At 39.9% G+C, this 13953-nt stretch overlaps 1 protein-coding gene across 6 annotated transcripts in view; it reads left to right on the forward strand.

The window, feature by feature from the left end:
• LYN (LYN proto-oncogene, Src family tyrosine kinase) overlaps positions 1 to 13953 on the forward strand; it is a 48924-nt gene that overhangs the window by 16314 nt on the left and 18657 nt on the right. For 3 of the 6 annotated variants that reach the window (XM_059860759.1, XM_059860766.1, XM_059860771.1), the window contains exons 2-8: positions 4776 to 4903; positions 6100 to 6148; positions 6241 to 6346; positions 6800 to 6898; positions 7004 to 7107; positions 8560 to 8709; positions 9944 to 10096. In XM_059860759.1, the coding sequence (XP_059716742.1) occupies positions 4781 to 4903; positions 6100 to 6148; positions 6241 to 6346; positions 6800 to 6898; positions 7004 to 7107; positions 8560 to 8709; positions 9944 to 10096 (784 nt within the window). In that variant the 5' untranslated portion in view covers positions 4776 to 4780. The remainder of the gene's footprint in view (positions 1 to 4775; positions 4904 to 6099; positions 6149 to 6240; positions 6347 to 6799; positions 6899 to 7003; positions 7108 to 8559; positions 8710 to 9943; positions 10097 to 13953) is intronic. The other 3 variants (XM_059860778.1, XM_059860787.1, XM_059860785.1) reach the window with 1 other exon arrangement.

Below are 13953 nucleotides of genomic sequence, written 5' to 3' on the forward strand. Positions count from 1 at the left end.
TAAGCACTGAAGATTAAGGTAGATGAAGTTTTTACATTTAAGATTTTTTAATTTTTTTTTCATAGAATTATAAATTTGAGCGGTTGATTGAAGTGACATAGAATGTTGGATGAGCTTCTGAGACAGAAGGTGTTTGTGTCTTTGAGCAGAGCAGGCTGATCCTTCCTCCCCAGCAGTTTTAATTTAAGCTGATCACTCTGAGTTTTGAGACACTTAGGCCTTGACCTTGAGGGAAATGCACAGGAGTTCAGGAGATCTGATGAAGGCATCACTGTGTTACCTCTGATTATAACTTGTGAAGTAGCAGCAAACTAACTGGCATTCAAAGCCAGAATGAAGCATCTAAAACAGAAGAGGGCAATGGTATTGTTTTCAAATTTTGGAAGAGGTATTAAAAATTAAACTATTTATTTCTCTGCTCTCCAAGCCGCCTTTAAAGCTCCAGGTGTGAAACCAGTTGGGATTTTATATATAGATGTAAACAGTTGCTTCCTGTTCTTTGATTCAGAAGTTTAAATATAAAGCAATGTTCCAGACTCAGAGTAAGTTGATGGTTTTAATTTTTTTTACTTATTCTTACTAATGAAAAATTTGTGGTTTAAATGTAGAGTTTACTCTTCGTGCTCAGTTGAATACAAATTAATTTTATTTATGTACCTGTTAAAATGCATTTGTATATATCTGTTAAAACCCTAAGCCACATAGGTGTTTTGATAAGTTATTACTGACCTTTTCAACAACAGATATTTATTGGATAAAATACATATTTTGATAAAATAGAGCTTGTATGCTCATTGTTGTAGTTCTAATTATTTTAAAAGTTAATTTATAATTGGAAAAGCTGAAGTATAATCTATGAAGATTTGAGAATCACTTCCATGAAGACATGACTTTGATCAAGAAAAGACCAGACATGTCAAGTGGGTTTTTTAGGAAATAACTTCTGATATTCACCCTATATGTTGTATGTAACAATATCACAAGGGAGAGAATGGTTATGAACACAAAATGAAAAATGAGATCACCTTTGTAGATGATATAAAGGGTAAGCACTGGGATGAAATGAAACCCCAAATGCTGCTGATAGGGGATGGACAGGTGATGGTCCCATGAAACTAGGCTGCTTGCAGTAGGAAATGTTGTGTCTTTAAACACATTACTTTGCTGGAAGTGTAGGAAAGGGCAGATAAAGGAATTCTATTTTGGGGACAGACAGCAGATATTAACCCTGGAAGAATGCTGCATTAGTTTCTGACTTCCACTCCTCCCAAACCGTTTTGGAATGAAGACCCAAGTGCTGTTGACCCAAGATGAGATAGGGGATTCAGAGAGAAAATTCAAGGCAAATGTAGACATCAAAATCAGTGTCTTGGAAAAACCTGCTGCAGAGACTCTGTGTGATAGCTCTTATGGACCCTCCTGTGGCTTTTTGGAGGGTGCCTGAACCTAGATTCTTGTCACCTTGCTGCAGCTGTTAACCTAAGTACTTGTGTTTACCTTTTAGCCATAAACTGCAGTATGCTCTTTGTTAAAAGAGAAGCTGTTACTTTTTTAGATATCTATTTATAAAGATAGAATTTCTTTTAATTCAGTGTTAATCTTTCATGTCTAGAGGTGTGGACAGGACAATAAATGCAAAGCATGAATAGGAAGTATTGTCTCCTGTGTTGCAAAGCTGTTGGAATGGAAAATATCTGAGTAGGGACTGGCAGCATTTTCTCTGATGTATAAATTATTTTTATCTCTGATAAAGAATAATGGAGTTTGGTTTGCAATGATGCTTCGCTCTCTCTATTGCTCTTTGCTTACTGTATTCTCTTTTTCTTTTTATCTGCACAAAACACTTCCTTGTGACATCACAACAGAGCACCAGACAAATAAACATTTACAGCAAGCAAAATGTTTTATTTATTTATATACGCCTCCCTGCACTGCTGTTTTAGTTAGGTCAGGATGCCAGTCCTGAAGCAGTTCCACATGTTCAGCTGTAAATCTGTGTTCTGGAGCAGAACTGAAGTGCAAGAATGGGGCTGCTTTGGGAGAATGCAGTGTGGGGCTCCCCTTTAGGTAAACCCTTGTTGTCAGCTGGCTCTTCCTACCTGTTCAGTCCTTGGGGCTAAATTGGAATGAAAGGGGCAATAAGCCCCTTGAACCAGCTGTGGGCTTCAGCACCCACTGTTGGGACTTTTTGCTCATGTAGAACCAGCTGAGTACTGTGGGGACTGTGGACTTTCACCTCTGTGAGGAAAAGAACCCAGAAAAATAGTGCTTCATGATGGCTCAGGATCTTCTCTTTGTTTGAAGCCATCACAAGGGTCATCTCACAAACTGATTTGTGTGATTTCACATGACATCAAGTAAACTTCTGTGTGATTTCAAAGCACCTCTACATGGTTATTACGGACCAGTTCTTACTGTGTGAACAAATGCCAGCCTTGAGCTTCACACAGCCTCACAGCTGATTTAACTGACAGCTGTTCATGTGCTTTCAGCTGCAGAAAAAAATCTGAGTAAAAAATGCTTTTCTCTGAGTTTGCACTGACGCTGGGCATGCTGCAGTCTGTAAAGATGTGCTCAGCTTTCTTACAGGAATAGGGAAAGGGAGTTTTGGCTGACAACTTAGATCAAATTACTTCATGCCCTCCACTTCAGCTGTTTGTTCTGTACAAGCAGAACTATTCAAGAGCAGAAAGGTTAGCACTTAAGTGGATAAATACCTGATTTTGCAGATACAGCAGGTAATTAAACACTGGCCTTCCTGATGTCTAGGGTGAGTTTGCAAACACCAGTCTGCCTGTGGGTGTACAGAAATTTCCTATGAACCATGAACAACAGAATAAGAGTCATCTACATACCTCAGTTATAAATAAATAAAGTAAATTTTAAAATCCTTCTCAGTATTGCAAAACAACTAGTATGCAACCCACATGTAGCTGAGCATTACAAAAATGAAAGCATTAAAATTAAGCATTAAAGATGTTTGCTTCTAAGGGAAGCTCCTGCATGAAGATGTGCTCCAGTGCTTTCAAATAAGTGTGGGAACACTGAAATATTGACAGTCAAGAAGAGGAAACTTTTCTTTTCTGCCTGGTCAGTGCCTGTTGATTTTCTGTAGGATTCCTTTTATTTTTAGTTCCAGAGAAGACAAGAAGGGGAGCAATGGGTTTTAATGCTGCTTTAAGCGAGGATCACAATCACTGCTGAGTCTTATGGACATCCAAGACGTGGTGGCAATAGGTGACAGATAATTTGCAGAAATGGTAGGAGAGGAAGTATCCCTCTGTCATGTTTAGAAGAAAACCCTCTGACTGTGGATAGGACAGTACATGTGTCATTATGTAGTGCTTCCTCAATGGCAGGATGGGACATTAAATGAAGGTGATGTTGGAAGTTGAGACTTGCCATGTGGGACTGCTTGTTGCCTTGGTTTATTTTTGTAATCAGTTAGGATTGTGATTATCATAGGTATTGTTACAAAAGTAGGAGTCTTAACATGAACCCAGTCCAGTCTGGTTAATTTTTGTAGCTGAAAGGCTCTGTCCCATTGGTACAGTTGTGTCTGCCAATGGACACTTGTGCTACTACTTTACCTGTTCACTGCCATGAACCTTTTCTATCCTAGAAACAAAGATAAAAGTGGGATGAGAGACTTACAGTCTGCTTTAGCTTCTCCAGCTGTGTTTGTTTACTTGAGCCTATATTTGCACCGAGCTCTTGTTTTAGGTTTTGCATTGTTCTTCAAAGAACTGGCTTTAAACATTAATTAGGGCAGGGGGGAGTGAGACTGTGTGCCTGCAAGGGAAAATGTGACTGTGAACCTAGCATTAGAGCACTGACCTGAAAGGAGGGAGAGAGGAAGGAAGGAGAGGGTTGAAAAGCATTCATAGTGGATTCTTTGAAGAGTAAGTATAATTACCCTCCTTGGAGGGAGGATTGTAGGGATGATGTTATATATATATTTGCTGGAGTACTATGTAATTGTATCACGGGATTAGCAGTCAGGTTCCAGTCATGCAGATGCTAACAGCTGTATTTCATCTGATTTAGCATGGATGCACATCCTGAGAGAAGAATTAGCCTTCTAAATTACACTGAAGAAGAAATCCTTGTGTGGTGGCTTGCCATCACTGGCACACACATCGGCTGTTTTAGGCTGCTCCTGTGTGAACAAGGAGATGCATTGCTGAAGGTCACAGTAGCAGCAAGTCTGCCATGGAGCTGGGACTGCACAAGTCATCAGCCTCATGTGAGGCAGGGATTTGAATCAAACAGAGCTCCCTGCTAGACTGGCATCTGCAAAATGAAGTGGGGAGATACAGGCGGTGCTACTTCCAGCTGCAGTTCTCAGAATTTGGACAGGAATTTTTTTCCTATATCTTCCAGAAGAGTCTTTTCTTTAAAATATACAGATAAAAGTTATCCCTGCAATAATTGCATTTTTATTATATCTATTCCAAAGCTCAGAGAGGTATCAGAAAGATACAAGGGCTTTGGGCAGGGAAAAGTAGATTGGGGATAAAATATAAGATATTTAAAATATCTGAAGAAATGGTAAATAACTGTTTACTTTTTCTGTGGATTGAGACAACGTAATTTCTTTCCTTTGCAACAGAAAAGAGCTATCAGTGTGTGGGCCTAACCTTCAGTTGTTTTACCCATGAACTATTTTATATGAGAAGGAAGAACATTTTTACTATGTAGCTCAGATGATTTCACGGGAAAGGGCTTGGTTTATGGCACAAGGATTTTGTTTAACACCTTTTTTATTTCAACAGGAAATATGGGGTGTATAAAATCAAAAAGGAAAGACAATCTGCACGAAGATTTGAAGAATCAACCAGTACGTAAAACTGAACGAACTATTTATGTGAGGGATCCAACGTCCAATAAACAGCAAAGGCCAGTAAGTAGATAGTCTCAGGAGAGAATTCCTGTAGCAAGAACAAAGCATGACTGGCGTAACTTAAATTTCAGTCCAAAGCATATGCATGGAAAAATTCAAATTGTGTGCAGTTCACTCTCAATGAATAAGTACCTAAAGGAATAAAAATTAAAACATGGTGGTTTGCTACTTTATGTTTGTCATAGTTTTCTGTATAAAAAAAAGTAACTTAACAATGCTTGAGTAGCTATAACCATGCCTGCAAAAGAATTCTAGATGACATCAGAAAACGTGAAGTAGTTTAGATCCATTTTTTAAAGCTTTGGTGTTGGGTTTTTAATAGCTATGGGATCCGGGTGTTGGTTATTCCATTTAAAGGCTGAAGTAATCATGGGTGATTTTTTACCAGCTCTAGTCAGCTTTGCTCACTGAGGGCCACTACTCAGCCTTGCCTGAGGTGTGTGGGTGAGGATGGGAGGGTGCAGTGGTGCAGGGAGCAGCCCTGTGCTGCGGGAGGAGCAGGCTAACATGTCCCATATGTACTGCCTGGCATTGGAAAGAAGAGTACTACTAGGATGGGGAATTCTGCTGGGTACCAAGTGGGTTTGCTAATTTGCAGCCTGACTGGTACCTTTTTTTTCCTCACCTTCTCTACTGTGCTGAGGAAACTGTGTCCTGACTGCCCCTGTTCATGGACCTGCTCTCTGCAGGTGTGAATGGCCCCCTGCTCTCCTCTCTCCCCAGCTGACACAGTGAACTCAGTGTGCTCTCAGTCGATGAACACACATCACAAACTACCTTTTTTTTAAATCACTCTGGTTTTTTTCCTTGCACAGTCTTAGTGGCATAACCATGCTTGTAGTTCTTTAGCATGACAGCTACATGGTAATAACTGTCCTGCTTAAGTGCCCTACCTAAAGCCTCTTCAGCAGAAGTCCCAAAGCTGTGAACTTCTTCCCCACAGCTTGTGCCACACCTTCACAAGGTCTGAGCTGCTCAAGTTAAAATCTAGGGGGACTTACTATATTTTTATATTGTCATATAAATAATATGTTTTTATATATAACACATATTTTGAAGAATGGTGAGAAAAAAATCCGAGCATTTCCTTTTAAGACATACGAGATGATACCAAAGCAACTGTATAATATGTAATTGTAATTTAAGATCATCACAAAGATCTAAAACTGCTTAATTAAAGACATATTTTATTGTAGGCAAATCCAGAAGCACAGCTCTTACCAGGACAGAGGTTTGTCAGTCCAGGTATGTTTCTATAGAAATCCCACAGCTGTGTGCTGTGCCCATGTCAGCCTGCAAAGTGATGTGAATGTGCCTTTGTCTATCTGCTTTTGTAGATGCAGAGGAGCAGGGAGTCATTGTGGTAGCTTTGTATCCCTATGAAGGCATTCATGAAGAGGACTTGTCCTTCAAAAAAGGAGAAAAACTGAAAGTTATTGAAGAGTAAGTATGGCAATATTGGTTGTATTGCAGATTTTCTTTGGGCTCATCTAATTCCCTTTGTAGTGCTTTAATATCCTACTTGTACCACGGGTGTAGGAATGATAAGTGAGCTCTCTTACATGTGATAGTACAAATGCTTTATGGAGTTATTCCAGATTGGATAGGATTTTGACAAACCACTGCAGTGGAAGGTGTTCCTGCCTATGACAGGGATGATCTTTTAGGTCCCTTCTAACCCAAACCATTTTTGAGTCTACAGTTCTCTGGCTTGGCAGCTGGCCTCAGTAACAGTGACCAAATGTTGATCTGGTGGAGCCAGTGGCTTCTCAGGGCACTTGGCCTCAGAGGAAAGGTTGTGCTTCTCTCTCCAGCCTGGGCAAAGCTCTCAGCAGACTAGAACCTAACAATTTATCATTTTCCTTTCCTGTGGATACTACTGGTTTTGTTTTTCAGATCTGGAGAATGGTGGAGAGCAAAATCTCTCACCACAAGAAAAGAAGGTTTCATACCCAGCAACTATGTAGCAAAAGTAAACACCCTGGAAACAGAAGAGTAAGTTCTCCCAGTCTCCAAATTCTGACAAACTTCTTCACCTTGGTGGTGTATCCTTCTTGGGTGGGCAAAGAGGTGGTTCTAACTCTTTGAAATACTTTCCAGATGGTTCTTCAAAGACATAACCCGAAAAGATGCTGAAAGACAACTCCTGGCTCCTGGAAATGGTCCTGGAGCTTTCCTTATCAGAGAAAGTGAAACATTAAAAGGTAGGTTTTGGGGTGGTACTTTGGAATTGATATAGAGAGAAAAACATGCAGTCAGTCTACACAAAAATTGGCATTGGGTGTGGAGTAGTTTCAGTGCATCCTATTGTGTGAATTTTCTGCAGTTTTGTAGGAGTGAGAAGAATGAGAAAAAGAGAGAAGAGAGAGCTGCAGGCTAACACCCAAGCTGAGATAAAAGGAAAAACAAAAAAGCATGTGTGATTACACTGACAAGAAGCAGGAATGAATGAAGTGGCATCTTTTCTTAATTTTTGTGACTCCTTTATTGAAAGGCATATTACTGTAATAGTAGCTGCTGCATTCTGTCTTCCATTATTGGGTCTGTATCCATTGCTGCAAGTTTAAAATTGTATTTAGTGCATGATGAGGGTTTTCCCACTTTCCCACTTCTGCAGTGTAGTGGGATTCTTTTCAGAAAGCTTTTTGGTAAAATTTTGTGCTGTAAACAGACTGCTTTGTACTGAAAATCTTAGTGAAGCCTCCAGGCTGTTCAGCTTTGAGAAGCCCCAGCCTGTGGACTCTGACTGTAAGTCTGGATGGATATTCCAGCTGGATGCTGTAACACTGCATTCTGCAGAAGAAGACACATGAAGCCTTTTAGCAGGTCATGCCTCCACTCCACGGGGTAGCTTTTTGGCTCTAATACTGCAGATTCTTGACTAGGTATCATCTGTAATGGGCCTGTGTCATTGTGCTCTCAGCTGAAGACTCTTAAGTGAAGTTCTCAAAGGAAATTTCCTAAATTCTACATAGGGTACTGAGAGTATGGGAAAGTACTCCCCAGAATCACTGGATATGTGTGTGAGGAGAGATAAGGGGGAGAGATCCTTTTATATCCTTCGAAAATGGGCAAGAATTGTACAAGTAGAAGAAACAAAGAGTGCTGTAGCTAAAGGCAGATGCTCTCCTGCCCCAATTTAAATCCCAGATGATGTTAGGCTCCCTAGGGTTGCCTAGGGATCAACAGATCTAGCAGATCAACAGATCTGATCTATGCCTGAAGCCATCTCCAAACTATCCTTTTGCTGGTTGGCCCATGACAACCAACATGTTCCTTTTTCAAAATGCTGATCTCCAGATTTCAGCTTCTGCCTGAGCAGGGTGAGAGCCTCAGTCCTGCTCTCCCAGCCACTTCTACTCGAGCTGGGGGACTTTCTGCAAACCTGGGCACTGACTGTGGAGCTGCCTGGAATATGGAACCAGTGAGTTTGTTGAATAAGATTGAAAAAGAAAGTGTGACCGTAAGCATTTTGGTGACCAGTTCAGGGCTGGTTTTTGCCAACTTCCTCCTGTTGATTGCAAAATGGTTTTTGAGGAAATAAGGGAGCTAAAAGAAAAGCAGACAAATTGGTGATTTTCTTAGGCTCAACTGTGCATGTGTGGACTCTGTAGATTTTTGCTATCTGTTAATGAGGGTTCCTTCTTTATCCACAGGCAGCTATTCTCTCTCCATACGAGACTATGATCCAGAGCATGGTGACGTTATTAAGCACTACAAAATCAGGAGTCTAGACAATGGAGGATTTTACATCTCTCCAAGAATAACTTTTCCTAACATCAATGATATGATCAAACATTATCAAAGTAAGTTGAATAATTTAGTGAAGTGTTTATTAGAATGCAGCCATTATTTTCTGTAAAGGAAATAAATGGTTTCTTCTTTTGTTTCAAAGCTTTCCCTTTTTCTTTTTTTTTTTCCCTAAATAAGTTGGGCATGCATGTTATTAAAGATGAAGTAAAACTGATTGGAACCCAAGTATTGTGGTTACCATAACTAGATCTAGTGCTGGTTGCTTGGTGGCATACCATTGTGAAATGAAGACTAGCTTTATAACACAATTCATCAAACTTAGGGTGATGTGAAGCTATAATTAGAATTGCCTACATTGTAAATGAAATTTTATTTGAGAGTAAATTTTTACTCATAATTAGCAGAAATGCATATAGACTTGTGAATGTTGTCTTGTACCTAATGTTGAGTGTGAAGTTGGTTTTATTTTTCCTGTAAATGCGGTTTTTTAATTATCGGTTTTTAAAGGAAGAAATATTCCATATACTTCAAAGAAATAAAATTGCATTGAAATAAAATTATAGAATGTATAAATTTATTAAAAAAAAAAAAAAAGGTGGGGAGAGGAAGGGACAAGTCTATCTATGTTTTAGCTGCAAAACTCCAAAATACATGTTTTTTAATCTTGTACCTGGAAATAAAGACAGGACAATAAAATGTAGGACATAAAATCACATAGTAATCTTTCAAAGCCATTCTGAGTACTTGGCCATGAATTTTTTCTGATTAGTTGGATATGTGTGCTAGCTGTTCAGCACAGCTGGAAAACATGAGATTTTTTCAACATTCATATAAAAGTTATAGCTGGTCAGTGTCTGGAGAAAAAGTAATGTTGACCTACTTATGCTTGCATGCACATCTGTCTGAAAATGTGTTGCAAGAAAATTTAATGACAAATTCAAAATACAGTTCCCAAACCTGACTCCATTGTACATCTTAATCAACATAGTATCAGGAATAAGATCTGATATTGTATTTACTTGGTGAAAATTGTACTAAGACCCCTTAATAATCTGACAGTAACCAGATGCATGTGATACTTTTTTATTAAATTTGCCTCTGAATGCAAAATTTCAGATCAGAGGCACTTGAACTTCTGTGAAAGCACCAGAAAGGCTACATTTTCATCATAGCATCTGGTTATTTTGAACATTATTGTGGGTTGGCTGGTGCAATTAAGCAATGTTTGTCTCAAGTCATGTGGCACAGGAGTGTAATTTTGTATTTTGTTTTTCCTTTGAAAACCAGGGCAATCAGATGGCTTATGCAGAAAGTTGGAAAAAGCATGTATTAGTCCCAAACCTCAAAAACCATGGGATAAAGATGCATGGGAAATTCCACGGGAATCGATTAAATTAGTGAAGAAACTTGGAGCTGGTCAGTTTGGAGAAGTCTGGATGGGTAAGTTTATTCTTTTGAAATGAGTGTTTAACTCTGAAGGAAGTGTCATTTCAGAGTCATTCAAAAAACATAGTGGACATGAACCTGATCCTGTATACTTGTAAAAGAGCAAAATCAGGCCCAGAATTGACCTTCTCATGAGGAGAGAGGGCTTGTAAAAGGGAGTAGATACCTGGCAAGGAAGTGGAACAAATCCTTTTAGTGTCTTTTAAAGGAAAAAAATAGTGAATAAGCACTGTAATTTAGAAGGTCAAGGACAATAGAGTTTATTGTTATGGTTTGAGGCAGAAATACAGGATTATAGTAAGATGTGGCTCCTGAATCTCAAAACCAATGAGCCTCACAGAACTTTGTTTCAAATCAGAAAGTGTTAAAGAACATGAAATAGAAAGAAACAATGTCTTTTAGTGAACTGTGGATTGAGATATCATGGTCCATTTGTGAAGAAGGTGCCTCCTGCAATGTAGTGCATGGTACTGCCATACTGGGAGAAGAAAGGGAACAGACTTAACCCAAGAGTGTTGTCTGCCAGGGTGCTGCTCAGAAAGTAGGTGATTTATGCAGTAAGAACACTAGAGGTTGAACAGCCCATACCTTGACTCATCAGGCAATAATAAAACTGTCATAAGACTTACAGGTTGTAAACATTAATATATGCCCAGCAGAAAATGATAGCATTAATAATTATAGCCTGAATAACCTGCTTTGTTGGCTTGCAAGCAGTATTTCCTCAGCCTTAGTGACTTCCTTGGCAAGGGGCTATGCCTAATGTCACATTCTGTGAAAATGGTTTAATCATGTTGCTTTTGAAATGCTGCCTTTTCTGACATCAGATTATTCTTTTGGCTTCCTCATTGCATGTTCTTTGTACTACTAATTGCTTACACACTTTTTGCCAGTTAGCATCTTATTTGGGGTAAACTATATCTTTCTCCCAAAGTCTTCCTTAGGATGTTTTTTTCAGGCCAAGTCATTCTCTTAGCCTTTCCCCAAAACTGTTTTTTAGGATGTTATGTTTAAGTAGGAATAAATTTGTTAGAGTTATAATAAAAGATCAGATTATGGTGATGATGATCATTATTAATTTCAAGACCTAAGGTTCTATGGGCAGAGCATTTCCGAGCAACTTAAAAGTGTGTCCCAAAGCTGGCTAGAAGAGCTGTGAAGGGGTCTCTGGTAATCCATGGGAGTGTGTCAGTCTGGCAGGAATGTCACTGCTTTGAAGAGATGCTCTCTTTATTTAGAAAAGCAAAGCACAGACTGGTGCTGTGTGAGTGGAAAATTAAACACACTCAACTACAGTGTCAGTCAGAGAGCTCTGACTGAGTCTTAGGTGCAATCTTTTGGTATAAATCACATAAAAAGTGCAAGCAGCACATCTCTAATGTAGCATAGCCAAATTCAGCCTTTTATCTGCCTTCATGAGAAGAGGCTTAAGAAACCCTTGACAGTTTAGATACTAGTCAGGACAAGTGTCAACCATTGTACAGTTATTTCTGCCTAATAAACCAAGGCAACAAATGTTTAACTTGCACTGAAACTCTGTGGAAGACTTTGTGGTAGGAGCTAATCACCTGCTTGAAAATGCAGATCATTTTGGGAAGTGACTACTTCTGCACATAGACACAGAAAATAATAAAACTTTAAAAGGGTGTTTCTGCTTCAAGATGCTTCCTCTTGTTTTTGTCATTATTTTAACATCTAAACTGGGCCTGAGCCCTATGTCTGAATTGCTGCACTGTGAGAAAAACTAATGTACTGTGAAAGCAATCACTGCATTTCCTCTTCTTTGCTTTCTTTCTGAAGTGAAAGAAGATGATTTGCATGGCACAGATCCTCTCAAATCAGGAGCATGGTTAATCTTAGGACCAAGGAAGTTCCAGATGGAAAAGCATCTCAGGTCAGCTGTGTGGTGCAGGGTGTCAGCAAACATTGTGTATTGTAATGGTCACCCAGGGAGTTATGTAGAGGTACTGAGCAATAAGCTGCTTGCTGTGCTCTCCTGATTTGAGAGCTGGTTCTTACACTGCCTCCTCACAGAGAACAAAATTATTTTTCAGCCATTGTGTGAATTAGAACTATTGTTCCACGGTTTCATTACTAAATGAATTTCTTCTTGATCAGGGATACTTAGAATTGTGCTTTCAGAGGGAACAGTGTCCCACTCAGAGGAATTGTCTTTTTGAGTAAAGAAAGATGTAGAGCTACTGGGAAAAATCTCACAAAGAGCCACAAAGGTGATGGTGGGACTGGAGCACCTCTCTTTTGAGAGAAGGCTTAGGGGGATCTTTTCAGTGTATGTAAATCAGTGAAGGAGGGGTGCAAAGTGGAGGGAGCCAGGCTCTTCTCAGTGGTGCCCAGTGACAGGCCAGGGGCGAGGGGCACACACTGAAACACAGGAGGTTCCTTCCAAACACTCACTGTCTCAGTGGCCAGGCACTGGCACAGGCTGCCCAGAGAGGTTGTGGTGTCTCCATTCTTGGAGAGAATCAAAAGCCAACTGGACACAATTCCTGGACAGCCAGCTCGAGGTGTCCCTGGGGGTGCTGCAGACAGATGCTTTCCACAGGTCCCTGCTGTGTTTCTGAGGGATATGGGAATATAGAGATAATGCTGATACTGCAATGTGAAGATATGCAATTATAGCTTTTATGGTCTTTTCTTTTTAGTATCTCTATAACTACTTTCTGAGCATCCATGTGGACATCTTCCTCTTGAACAATTTGGAGGAAATTGACTTATATTATGGAAAGAGTAAGCAAATCCTGGGAACAAAAAGCAAGCCTCCATATGCCCCCAGCACTTGGCTATGTTCTTGTATGACCTGTGCAGAAAATCTGTTTTATGGAATGAGCAGGTGAATCTTCTCCAGCTCTGAAGAGTTACTATTACACAGAGAAAAGTTGCTATCAGTTTCCCATTTTTTTTTTCCTATCAATACAAGTGCAATTTTATGCATTTTATAGAGGTTTTCTGGGTTTAGGCTACCAAGTTAGTGCTTATGTGTGCGTTTTGGTCATCAGTTGTGCAGCCTGGGCTTTCTGCCTTCACATTTAATGGGCTGTGTGGAGATGAGTGAGAGATGGAGCTGCTGCTGCATTATTCTGTTCTGCAGCTGGGTGATGGCTGTAGGAGGTGAAGGAGTGAAGTGCTGACGTGCAGTTGGATGCAGAGAAGCTGCTGTTCCTCAGACTCTTTCCCAGTACCCCCCCCCGACAGTAACTGCTCCAGCCATTATCTGCCTTCTAGCACTGTCGTATCTCCATAGCTCCAACAAGTTGTTCCCAGTGTACCCTGCAGGGAATGACTGGAAAAGCAGAGGAAGGAGAAAGCTGCATATTAGAGGCTTGTTCACAAAGCTCTGCATCTTCAGTCCTGTTCAGAAATGGTAGGCTCAACCTCACTTGTCTATTACAAGTTCATATCACACCTTGGCCTGATTAAGCCCATGCAAGCGTCTGGGAACAGCCTGGCTATGCAAGACACTGCTCAGTCTAAATAATAGTAATCAACTGCAAAACAAATACCTGAAACACTAATTTTTTTTTTGAGAATTCAATTCTAACATGTAGAGAAGAACATGGCCTGTTGTGTGAGACATCATCACACGATCCTCAGACTTTCATGCTATTGCTTGCTCCACATTTGGTTTCTAACAGTAGCTAAGACTGCCAAGAGACTAACTTCCTGCCGTGGTATGAAAGGTTTTTAGTCCACGGAGTTCAGTGCATCTGGGCAGCTGCTTTAGTGATGTGATAAACCAGAGCAGGGTCTATGTTTTATGCATTTTGTTCCTAGTGAGAACTGATATGATGTGAATCATGATGCTCTGTGGTATTAATAATCCATGAAGAGAA

Source organism: Haemorhous mexicanus, chromosome 1 (assembly GCF_027477595.1).
Source record: "Haemorhous mexicanus isolate bHaeMex1 chromosome 1, bHaeMex1.pri, whole genome shotgun sequence".
Lineage (NCBI taxonomy): Eukaryota > Metazoa > Chordata > Aves > Passeriformes > Fringillidae > Haemorhous > Haemorhous mexicanus.